The 12,761-nt window shown below is 39.1% G+C and overlaps 1 protein-coding gene across 3 annotated transcripts; it reads left to right on the top strand.

Annotated features, from left to right (window-relative positions):
• The first annotated feature begins 313 nt into the window (after positions 1-313).
• si:ch211-136m16.8 (trichohyalin) lies at positions 314-12,541 on the top strand. 3 transcript variants are annotated; one of them, XM_060863898.1, is made up of 7 exons: positions 314-396; positions 652-834; positions 5,322-10,331; positions 10,428-10,641; positions 11,625-11,713; positions 11,866-11,957; positions 12,358-12,541. In XM_060863898.1, the coding sequence occupies exons 2-7, from the start codon at positions 778-780 to the stop codon at positions 12,419-12,421; spliced, it is 5,526 nt and encodes a 1,841-aa protein (XP_060719881.1). In that variant the 5' UTR covers positions 314-396; positions 652-777; the 3' UTR covers positions 12,422-12,541. The 3 variants fall into 3 exon arrangements, with proteins under 3 accessions (XP_060719881.1, XP_060719883.1, XP_060719882.1); XM_060863900.1 differs by lacking the exon at positions 314-396 and having other exon boundaries at positions 436-834; positions 5,322-7,629; positions 7,804-10,331; XM_060863899.1 differs by lacking the exon at positions 314-396 and having other exon boundaries at positions 436-834; positions 11,631-11,713.
• Positions 12,542-12,761: the final 220 nt, after the last annotated feature.

Here is a 12,761-nt window from a genome sequence, read left to right as displayed (position 1 = left end):
AGTTTATAGACTGTCAATGTGATATGATGGTTTTATGATTTATTCAGATAAAAAATTACATTTAAAAAAAAAACTATGCAAAGTATATGCTATTGTTGTAATGTTAATCAGAATGTAGAATACTGTAGATGGGATACATATAAAAGTATAGTGGTTCCACTATAATCGACCGAAAGGGTCGGCTCTTATAGGTGAGCCGAACATATTAATCTGACTCACTGAAAAGAGTCAGAATTCCCATCACTAGGATTCAGGCTCCTCGTGGTCTGTCTGTACTAGTGCATAAGGCGTGGCGTCACACTTAAAATAGTTAAAAGCATTTCTGCAATAGTTGACACTATACAACCTACGCAAACCACAACAAACAACAGGCTTCATTGTGCTACATCACTTTAGGTTTGTTTCTACATGCAGCAGCTCATTTCCTGGTTTATCAATTCTAACTATAGGGAAGTGGACACACACTCATGTTACAGCAGCAGTCTGTTTAGGGAACTGTACCGTGTGGATATCTAACACCTAATATCTCTTTATGATCTCTATATATTTTGAGCCACAAACCCACAGAAAGTGCTACGTGCTGTTTCTGTCATCTCTGATATGCTTCTCTTCGACCAAACCTAATCTGTTTTGCTGTTTTCTTTTTTAAAGAATCGACTTCTCGACTTTAGGATCTGAAGACCGACCGACATCCTGCATGTAGTTCATTTAAGACATTTAAACGACTCGATTCATTTTTGAGAATCGATTTAAAGAGTTATTTCAAATTGATCAGAAATGGAAGGCAACGAAAGTGCAATAAACAGAGTTGGTCGTGCTGTGTGGACCGTTTGGGTGAGTGATTATCTAATTATATATATATCCATAAATGTTTATATATTTATCTGTAAATGATGTGCCCTGGGTTCAAAAGATGCTTCCTGGAGGCGTGTAACACTACTAACTTTAACTTTAAATAGTAACTTTAACTACTAACTTTAACTGTAACTACTAACTTTAACTACTAACTTTTAGATGTCTTTAAATTAGTCTCCAGTTAAGTAGAACAGGCTGTCAATGTCTGTGAATGTTATTTCTTCATTATTATTATTATTATTATTATTATTATTATTATTATTATTATTATTATTATTATTATATTAATTATCATTAAGTTCTTATTGTAATTTCTACTGGTCACTTGAATTGAATAAATTAAATCTGAATATCAGGTCTATAATTAATCAAATTGTAACCTAATGTATTGTCTAAGATAGATAGATAGATAGATTGATAGATTGATTGATTGATTGATTGATTGATTACATTCTATATATATTTTTCCCAAACTGTTGCTAAAGTACAGCAAGCACAAGCAGATAACCAAGTGGCAATGATTTGTGAACATAATCTATTGTGTCTGTGTGTAAATACTATCCAGTTGTCCGTTCGATCTTCAAGCCAGAGGTGCGGCTCGATGCGTCAAATTCTAATAAAAATGGTTAAATAATGAGCTTCGTATTTGAGGAGTGAGATTATGTTCATAAAGCAAAGCTGAGGGAGTGTTAAGGTGTTGATCACTGCACGCCTCAGAGATTCAAGGTCCCTGGTTCCGTTTTGAGCTTGGGTTAGACTCTGTGCATGTTCTTTTCATGTCCACGTAGGTTTCTTCTGGGTTCTCAGGGTTCAAGCCATCCACCCAAAAATATGTCAGTAGGTGGATTGACTGTGAAAAGAAAAAAATGCCCCTAGGTGTGTGGGTGTGCGTATATGTGTGATCTGAGATAACTAGGCGTCCCTCCCAGGATGTACTCCAACCTCACACCCTTTGTTTCCAAGATAAGCTTCAGATCTACCTTAGGACTGACCTGGATTGACCACTCACTAAATATCTAAAGAATCTCTGACATGGGCTAGAGCTTTGTGGTCATATAAAAGAAATAAACTACCAAAATCAGCCTTTTGTCAACATCCTGTATGGGTTTATGTAAAAGTTTCATGTCAAATCGATGAAAAGACAATCAGCCGTTATGTTAGAGGCAAGGTTCCATTTCAAGTATGGTTCCTTTCTAGGTTCTTCTTCATGTCATGGCAGAAAGGTTTTCCATGGAACGGTCCCCTCTGGCTTGCTCATTAAAGGATGATAAGAAAATCAGGGGGTTAAGATGAATTATATCTCGCATATACTGTATTTAGCAAGAAAAGCAAAGTAGAATTTTACTGGAAAATAAAAAGGTAGTTCCGTAATGTATATGTAGGAGCCGAGGAAACGTGTTTAGATGGAGGATCAGGATGAGAGAATAAATGTAGATAGGGACACAGATGTGCATGTGTGCAATAACCAGATTTTTACTCCAGCAACACCAGGCTACTGTACTGCTGTAAGGACTCTGCCCGGACTCTGGCCACGTGCGCTTGTTTACGTTTCTCGTCACGTGTCTGCCCCGCCTTCGTCTGCTCCTCCCTGTCATCACACCTGATCCTTATTGTGTCATTGTCTTTTTTTGTATTTAACTGTGCCGCGTTACCTCGTGCAGCGCGGCATCTACTGTGGTCTTAGTCCTGTTTAGTCCCGTCTCGAGTCTGTGTTCCTGTTTTGTGTTTTGTCATTAAACCCCGTTTATTTATGCTATCCTGCGTTTGGGTCCGCTCTGTTCCGTGTTCATGACAACTGCAGCACAGCTGATTCAGTTTGCCATATTTGTTTGTATCACAAGCTTTACACTGGGCTCATGTGTCGGAAGTGTGTTGCGAAGTAATTTCCGCACTCTCCGAGCCAACACCTAACCCATTATTTTGCAGTGTGGTTTTCAATGCCACTAATAATAATGGTGCTGATTGACAGGCCACAGCTCTATAGGGCAGTGTACAGCTTTGACTCCCCCATGGTGCATTAAGCAAGATGTCAAGGCTTTTATTTTTCTTAACTATTATTAAATGTGTAGCAGCAAATCCATACGATTGAAAGGTGAAATGTATGTTTAACAGAACAAATACAAGTTGATTCACGTAGCCGAAGCCCCTCGTTTTTTGTTTTTTTTTATCATGTTTCTGTGAAATACACAGTTTATTGTGAAAATAGGTTAACCCAATAATTGGTATAAGTAGAAATACCCCTGTGTTCTGTCCCAGACATTTGACAGTCCTGTTTTTTCCCCTTACGTGCAATTGTGATGTTTTTATTGCAGAGTTATCACCTTGGAAACGTATACAAAAGGTTCAGTATGACCTGAGGTGCTGATCGTACTCAGTGTTTGTTACTAACACTCTATAGATCTCTAGAGCCAGGGGGGTTTTTAACACCAATCCTGATGACTTCCTGCCTCTACCATACACATACCCAGTCTTTCTGATCTGCTAATTAATAAAGTGGGCTGGGGTGTTGAGGGTATACAGTGAAAGGTAGAGGGCCTTCGGGACTGGAGTTAATATGTATGTTGGCGTAGCTGTACACTTAGGAAAGAAAATATCTGCAGCCAGGAGTGAACGTTTCACAAGATTCATAACTTGTATATTCAGTCATGGAAATATACTGTGATCACTGGGCACTTTATTAGAAACACCTGTACATTATGTAATCAGTCAGTCACGAGGCTGCAGGCAGTGAAAAAGATCATGCAGATACAAGCCGAAAGCTTGGGTTTAGTTTCACTAATGCACTTGTATATAGTTTTAAATACTACAGTGATCTAAAATTATACTCTTCTCCCTTTTGCATAAATCTCAACCACAGTTCTAGGGACAATAGATATAAAAAGTCTATACACTATGTGAGAACTTTTTTCAGCCTCAGTTTGAAATTACAACATAGAAAAATAGTCAGAAACACTTGACCATAACTGGAGATGTGGCTGTGTTCAGAATTAACAATCTCATGTTCAATACTAAATATTATACAGCTGTCTGTAATTAATTCAATTATTCAAATTAACCCCACATAGAGTTCAGCTGTTTCTTGGTTTCATTCTACTGCCTGATCAGCAAGGAGATGGACAAAGCATGGAAAAAATCTCGGAAGATCAGGAGAGGGGCAATGGTGGCTCTAGGGGTTATGGCTCTGGTTTATTGATTGGAGGATCAGGGTTCAAACCCCAACACTTCCAAGCTGACACTGTTGGGCCACTAAGCAAGGCCCTTAACCCTCTCTATCCCTTTCATGGCTGACCCTGTGCTCTGACCTCATAGTTGGGATATGTGAAGAAAGTAACAACCTCTTGGCCAAAACCATTTTCATCCAATGGTTTCGCATATATTTATTGATCAGTGATTTTCTGTCTTGCTGTCTCTAGGCAAATGATATCTGAAATGTGTCAAATTAATTATGGCAACACAATAACAAAGATAGTCACAATGTGGCAGTGTGTGACACTCATATGAAAACTACAGGCTCTGTTGTACTGAACTGCAACATAGTAAAAGCTTGAACAAGATTGAGGCAAGAAATAAATACGTATTACATATGGGGTCATCATAAAGTATCTGGGACCTATTAAGCCTACTTATTTATGCCATAAAGGTGGCTTTATTCCCTTTTTTGGCTACTATAGACTATCAGTATTTTTTGGCTACTATAGAGCATGCACTATTTGGCACCACTTTAAAACCATGCATCCTTGCACCACCCAAAAACTATCATTACACTTTTGTATGTCAATCCATATTTATTTTGTTTATTCTGTGTATACATATATATAGATGTATATATTCATAATGACATTCCATTTTTACAGCTATATCTGTCATACCACTTCATACTGTATCATACTTATATAAAAACCACACTTTATATATCTTTATTCAGTTATATTTACATGTTAATATGTAAATGTCATATTACTACACCTTCTGTATAACCTCATACCCTTATTTATTACACTGCCACTTGTAAATAAACTATCTATGTTCTGGTTAGATGCTAACTGCATTTCATTGGCTCTGTACATGTTCCTTTCACTATGACAATAAAGTTGAATCTAATCTAATCTAATCAGCATGTGACCAAACCATCAAGGAGGACTTGGTGTTGAAGAACTCAGAATTGGTTCTGACATATTAGTTCCTCAAGAGATCTTGGTTGCACAAATCCACTGGACTATAAACTGTTGTAGAAAGGACATTATTTATTATTATTTACTGTCCAGGGTCACGGTCAAATAAGGATGAGGTTCCATTCTGAGTCTGGTTCCTCTCAAGGTTTCTCTTGAGTTTTTAATCACCATAATCACCTTAGGCTTGATAATTAGGGAAAAATGTTAGAGATAATTAGTAACTTGATTTTAAACTTTACAGAAGTATAGAAACAGAATAAAAATTTCAATGTTTTTACTGTTGTGTTTGTACAGGGCTACCTCTCAGGCGCTGTAGGAAGATATCTCAGACCAGAGGTCAGGAATGAAGAAGCCCAGAAAATACAAATTAAACAAGAAGACACTGTATCCATCAGTAAGAGTTATAAGGAGTTGAAGGCAAAGGAACAGGAAAAAGAACAAGATGAAACAAAGATGAGAGAAGATCTGCAGTATCCCATGGTTGCCGTGCGGGCTGCTGCTGTTCAATGGGAAAAAAGGACCGTTGTTCATCATAGTCATGAAGAAAAAGTCAAAAGCAAACACACCTTCACTGACCCAGATGCCGGAGACAGGAAATTGCAGATGAAGAAGGATAAAGAAAAACCGCTGGATGATAAAAGTGGGTCTAGAAAAACTCACGATGGCCAAATTACTGAACCAGATGATTCACCTGCTAACATTGATGCAGATGTAAAGAACCAAGACAGAACATTTTCTGGAAGTATGGAAGATGATCTAAATGTTGAGAGGGATAAAACCAGTCAGGAACAGACAAAGAAATCAGAAGAGGAAGAGAAAATCATGCAGAGAGAGTTTGATGAAACTGAAGAAGAACCCATTAAAAGTGTGTGTGTTGACAAGGGCTTACTGGCCGAGGAAGCTGATCTGAATGAGAGGAGGAAACACGATCAAGAACAGGGAAGTGAAGAGGAAGAGGAACATGTTGATGAAATGATAGAGAGAGCCAATAATGAAACTGAAGAAAAAACAGTTAAAAGTGAATTTATTGTCCAAGACTTACTGGCTAAGGAAGCTGAGCTAAATGTTGAGAGAAGTGAAAGCAATCAGGAACTGGAAGAGGAAGGTATTGAAATAATGAGGAGAGAGAATGATGATACTAAAGAAGAACTGATTAGATGTGAGTTTATTGAACAAGGCTTACTGGCCAAGGAAGCAGATTTAAAAGTTAAGAGGAGTGAAAGCAACCAGGAGCAAAGAAAGAAACAGGAAGAGGAAGCCGAAACTACAGAAGAACTGATTAAAAGTGAGTTTATTAACAAAGGATTATTGGCCAAGGAAACTGATCTAAATGTGGGGAGGAACGAAAACAATAAGGAACTGGGAAGGGAAGAGGAAGGTGAAGATGAAATAATGTTGAGAGAGAATGATGTAACTGAAGAAGAACCCATCAAAAGTGAGTTCACTGAACAAGAACTACTGGCCAAGGAAACTGATCTAGATGTTGAGAGGGATGAAGACAACCAGGAACAGAGAGGGGAAGAGGAAGAGGAAAGTGCTGATGAGCTAAAGTGGAGAGTGAATGTTGAAACTGAAGAAGAACCAATGAAATGCCAGTTCACTGAGCAAGACCTACTGGTCAAGGAAGCTGATTTAGATGTTGAGAGGGATGAAGACAACCAGGAACAGAGAGGGGAAGAGGAAGAGGAAAGTGCTGATGAGCTAAAGTGGAGAGAGAATGTTGAAACTGAAGAAGAACCAATGAAATGCCAGTTCACTGAGCAAGACCTACTGGTCAAGGAAGCTGATTTAGATGTTGAGAGGGATGTAGACAACCAGGAACAGAGAGGGGAAGAGGAAGAGGAAAGTGCTGATGAACTAATGTGGAGAGAGAATGTTGTAACTGAAGAAGAACCCATCAAAAGTGAGTTCACTGAACAAGAACTACTGGCCAAGGAAACTGATCTAGATGTTGAGAGGGATGAAGACAACCAGGAACAGAGAGGGGAAGAGGAAGAGGAAAGTGCTGATGAGCTAAAGTGGAGAGTGAATGTTGAAACTGAAGAAGAACCAATGAAATGCCAGTTCACTGAGCAAGACCTACTGGTCAAGGAAGCTGATTTAGATGTTGAGAGGGATGAAGACAACCAGGAACAGAGAGGGGAAGAGGAAGAGGAAAGTGCTGATGAGCTAAAGTGGAGAGAGAATGTTGAAACTGAAGAAGAACCAATGAAATGCCAGTTCACTGAGCAAGACCTACTGGTCAAGGAAGCTGATTTAGATGTTGAGAGGGATGTAGACAACCAGGAACAGAGAGGGGAAGAGGAAGAGGAAAGTGCTGATGAACTAATGTGGAGAGAGAATGTTGTAACTGAAGAAGAACCCATCAAAAGTGAGTTCACTGAACAAGGCTTACTGGCCAAGGAAGCTGATATAGATGTTGAGAGGGATGAAGACAACCAGGAACAGAGAGGGGAAGAGGAAGGTGTTGATGAAATAATGAGGAGAGACTATGAGGAAACTGAAGAAGAACCCATGAAATGCCAGTCCACTGAGCAAGACCTACTGGTCAAGGAAGCTGATCTAGATGTTGAGAGGGATGAAGACAACCAGGAACAGAGAGGGGAAGAGGAAGAGGAAGGTGCTGATGAGCTAAAGTGGAGAGAGAATGATGAAACTGAAGAAGAACCAATGAAATGCCAGTTCACTGAGCAAGTCCTAATGGCCAAGAAAGCTGATCTAAATGTTGAGAGGGATGAAAACAGTCAGGAGCAGAAAAGGAATTGCCAAGAAGAAGAGGAAGGTGTTGATGAAATAATGAGGAGAGAGAATGATGTAACTGAAGAAGAACCCATCAAAAGTGAGTTCACTGAACAAGGCTTACTGTACAAGGAAGCTGATCTAGATATTGAGAGGGATGAAGACAACCAGGAACAGAGAGGGGAAGAGGAAGGTGCTGATGAAATAGTGAGGAGAGACTATGAAGAAACTGAAGAAGAATTAATAAAATGCCAGTTCACTGAGCAAGAACTACTGGTCAAGGAAGCCGATTTAGATGTTGAGAGGGATGAAGACAACCAGGAACAGAGAGGGGAAGAGGAAGAGGAAGGTTCTGATGAACTAATGTGGAGAGAGAATGATGTAACTGAAGAAGAACCCATCAAAAGTGAGTTCACTGAACAAGGCTTACTGTCCAAGGAAGCTGATCTAGATGTTGAGAGGGATGAAAACTATCAGGAACAGGGAAGGAAACAGGAAGAGGAAGAGGATGATGTTGGTGAAATGAAGAGTGAGAATGATGAAACTGAAGAAGAACCAAGTAAAGATGAGTTAATTGACCAGTTCTTACTGTCAAAGGAAGCTGGTCTAAATGTGGTGCGGAATGAAAACAGTCCAGATCAGAGCTGGAACAAGGAAAGTGTTGATGACTTGATGATCTTGAGGAGAGAGATTGATAAAACTGAAGAACCAACAAAAGGCAAGTTTATTGACCAAGGATTCGATCCCGAGGAACAGGCAGGTGTGTTTGATCTGGGAGCTAAAGCAGAGGTCCTTGTGCCCGCAATAGAAAAGGAATATGTTTATAATCAGGAAAAAAATGAGCTAAATGTGGAAGAACAAAGCTGTCATGTATCAAACAATCATGACAACAAAGCAAGGAAATCACAAATGGTGGATGAGGGTTTGTTTATTCAGTCAGCCTCAACATGGGAAGGGAGAGACCCTTTAAACCACAGCCTCAAGCTGGAGGTAGAAATGCATGTACATGAACAGGAAGTGATTGAAGTCCGCAGTGAGGAAACAAGGCAAGAGGCAGAGGGAAATGAGAAAGATGGACACCATGAAGGCTTCTCTACATGTGAGAAATTCACAAACACTGGCAAAGAACAGAAAGTCTTTGACACGGAAATGAAAAAAACTTCGAAACAACCTGAAGATATTGATACAGATGTGGAGATGATGCAGATTGAAACTGCAGAAACGTACCAGAAAGTGTTTGAACCCATCAACAAGTTTGACGATGAGGACAATATTTTGGCTGTAACAATAAAAAAGCAGCAGTTAGAACAAAGTAAAGAGCAAAAGGCCACATCTGAGGAGGAATTGAATGTATCTGATACAATTCATGATCATGACGGATCACAAAGACCAGTGACAATGACTAAACAAGACTTTGAGGCTGTCATTACACAGCCAGAAACAGGGACAGGAAACCAAACAGAAACTGCTGAAACCACATCAAATGTCAGAGCAGAAGTTGCTGCAGTGGATGTGAAGAAATCAGCTGAGAGAGAGACTATATCTCATGAGCAGCCTGTAGATAAAGATGAAGTAGCTGTACAGGAAATAACAGGCCAATGCTTCTTTGAACAAGGGTCTTTGCTAAAAGACCTTGTATCAGCAGATACAAGAATAAATGAAGCACCATTTAGTGGGATAATAAAGTCAATTCCTCTTGGACAAGTGGAGGAAACTGTAATTGAGTCGCTTGATGAAATGAAAAGTTCTTCATTACAGGAACTGGATGAGTGCTCCAGTGAAGATGAACTAAAACTAAAAGCAACGTCCAGCTTCCCTGATCGTACAGCTGAAATGTTTGAAACACGAATGAGCAAGCAAGCTCAACCCGATCATGAAATTTCTCTTGTAGAGAACACTTGTGATAACTCGATTGCCAATGAGACCCCAGTAGAAGATCAGATCAATCAGGATAAGTTCACAGAGCAAGGTTTAGCTGCTGAAGCCTCATCACATGGACTCTCAAAGGCTTTGTACTTACCAGAGATCGAATCAGAACAGGAAACTCTGGAGATGCAGACAGATTCGCAGAAAGAAACAGAGGAGCAAAAGAGGGCTGAGGAAGCAGAGACTGGAATATTAGATGAAATAAAGGGTGTGACTACCTGTTTGGGTGTTGAGGAAATGGAGGCCCATGAAAGAAAAGAACATACAAGTGATCTTGAAGGCTGTGAGGAAACGTCAGAGAGTAACATAGTACTGAATGATGCACGGGAATGGGAGAAGGAATTGGCAGAAGAAATGACAGGTGTTCAAACAGGTGGAGAAATGAAAGAAACGGAAGAACCAATCCACCAAGACGAAGGAACGGATAAGCGGCATCTAGATATTTCCGAATCAGAAGCATCCAAGGAAATTAGCCAAGAACAGGACGAACAAGTCAGACACGGAGAATCAGTAGTAGATGGTAAGGAGGACGTCGAAAGAAGAGGCAAATCTGGACTGAAGAGAGGGTTTGAAGAAATTGCAGGAGTCAATGACAAGGATAAACCATCTGTATTAACAGATCTTTTACCTCCATCACAGGTATAATACTGATTAATGCAATTGGACTACCAACTATACATGAGCGTTTCTGGGATTTGAATTTAACCAATTTTTCTTTTTATTTCACTTCTACAGGCTTCATCATTGGACTTCACAATCCAGAAGTCAAAGATCGCTGTGAAAAACCCTCTTGTTCGACCACCTAAAGACCCGCGTACTCTTATAAACATGGCTTCTGTAGAACCCTTGACTCGTCCTCCTCATCCTTTACAGACTGGCTTTGTAAAAAAGAGTCATTTAGAAGGTGCATCACTACCAAGCAAAGGTGTGATTGGATTCAAACTCCCTGGTGAGTTGATAAATATAATTATTATAATCATATTTATCGACTCCCTGGTGAGTTGATAAATATGATTATTATAATCCAAAGACGCACAAGTGATTATGTTCAATCCCAGTCCTAAACCAAGCTTCCATTCATTGACAAGAGACAAGTGCAAAACACTTATAGCGAGAACATATTGACTCCATATTGGTTCCTGCATGACCAAAGATGACAAACCTTATTGACAAACACTGACTGGCCATTTTAATAGAAACAGCAGGCAATGTTTTGCAAGTGTTCAACTGTCCATTTTCAGTCATACTGGTCACACTGGCAGACTCTAATTCCTCTTCAAGCAGAACCCGATGTGGTCTTGTATTCCTGTAGCCAGACCAACTGTAGCCAGATTCAGTGTATTGTGTATTCTGGGATGCTTTTCTGCTCACCACTGTTGCAGAGAGTTGTTATTTGAGTTCCCATATCTAATTATCTTGTACCAGTCGAACCATTCTCTGACCTCTTGCATCAGCAAGGTTTTACTATGTACATCGCTTTTCCTTGGTTTTACAGATCATTGCATGTAAAAATTCCAGGCAATCAGCCATTTCTTAAAAATGTTAAAAATTAAATGTTAATTTTTAAGAAGTAGGAGTCCATCCATTAGCTCTGTTACGTATCTATTACTCACTGTTTATTAAAATGAATTGCAGATGTATACAGTAAACTCAGATCAAGTCACTTGGAGTACCATATGTTGTATCCATGCATAATGTAGATCATGTGTTACTAATCATGGGTTCGTGTTGTTACGGGTGGTCCTGGTCTCTGGCTTGCTCATTATGGATCTAATTCTGCATCCTGATTTCTGTAGGTACAATGGCTATTGTTAAAAGTTAAAATCATAACAAAGCATGGATATATGTACTTTGAAAAAGAAGGTATACGTGGATATTTATTATTTAGATGTCATGAAATAATGACTGACTTCCTCTCATTCTGTTGTTGAGGTCTAGGTTCAGGTTTCCCTGCACTGAGGAAAACTGAAACTGGAGGAAAAATAATAGACGGGGAAGATTCAGTGAGTGCAACATCACAGGTATAGGCATAAAACCTGAAATTTCATTTTAATGTTTGTATGGCGTGTTGAGTAATGAGATTACTGGAATTAATGATTAGTATATCATTGGATTTGAATTATTAGATGTAGCTGCAGTAGTATGACTACAGTTCCTACTGTTTATCATGCAGAAATCTGACTCAGGCTCACAGTCAGCAGATGATAACGTCAAGCAAGAGACATCACCTCACAAACCAAAATGGACACCACCAAGACAACCTGGGTACAGCTGTCTATTTTATTATGTATAGATGGGTGACAAATTAAAGGGAAACCAGTATAAAGTAGGTTAGTAAGATGTTATATCAAAAAAAAAACAGAATATCTTTAATGTTCAAAAATTAGCATTGATTCCATTGGTCCAAACTCTGGTGCCCTGGGCAGAATCAACCTGGAAGAAACCACTCCCATCAGGATAGAATAGTTGCATCTTCCCACTAAATGTGGACCCAAAACCATGTCAGAAATATTATTTGCCTCCATAGCATTACAGTCCTTTTTTTTTCCTTTAATTTGTTACCTGTCACATAACAAGGCAAAATTTCACATCATGTGAAAATCATGACTACAGTTTCTTGTGTTTAGGCAAATAACTTTCCCTTTGTGTGGTACTGTGTGTGCAGGATGGGCAACCCCCTGATGATGGCAGAGCTGAAGAGCAAACTCAAAAAACCTGCAAAAGAGTAAACAATATTTAACAGATGAATTATGCTTATTTTTTTCATCTGTGCAATGGAATGTAAATAAATTCATGTCTAAAAGAGATTTAATGCATGTTTATCATTAAAATATACGTACAAAATGTGATTCCTTGCTGTGGTGTAAGTGTTTATTAACATTAGACACACAAACACAGACAATAAGCCATTTTCCCCCCTATATTAGGAATGTAGAGATTCTCATTACTCCTCACACAGAAACTTTCTCCCTTAAAATAACCAGCTGTTGGTTGTCTTTTAGAAATAATGTGTCGTTCTGGAACGAGTCGGTTCTTTTGGGTGAACCTTAACAGCGGATTTGTATATGA

This window comes from Tachysurus vachellii, chromosome 2, assembly GCF_030014155.1.
Source record: "Tachysurus vachellii isolate PV-2020 chromosome 2, HZAU_Pvac_v1, whole genome shotgun sequence".
NCBI lineage: Eukaryota > Metazoa > Chordata > Actinopteri > Siluriformes > Bagridae > Tachysurus > Tachysurus vachellii.
The sequence above is the reverse complement of the archived record's forward strand: the minus strand, read 5'-3'. Positions and strand labels throughout refer to the sequence as shown.

What these genes read in the sequence shown, in the direction of transcription:
- si:ch211-136m16.8 (XM_060863898.1), top strand. Translation starts at nt 778, where the DNA reads ATGGAAGGCAACGAAAGTGCAATAAACAGAGTTGGTCGTGCTGTGTGG. An exon ending in GTGCTGTGTGGACCGTTTGG is followed by an intron (nt 835 to 5,321) that starts GTGAGTGATTAT and finishes GTGTTTGTACAG; the next exon opens with GGCTACCTCTCAGGCGCTGT. An exon ending in GATTGGATTCAAACTCCCTG is followed by an intron (nt 10,642 to 11,624) that starts GTGAGTTGATAA and finishes TCTGTTGTTGAG; the next exon opens with GTCTAGGTTCAGGTTTCCCT.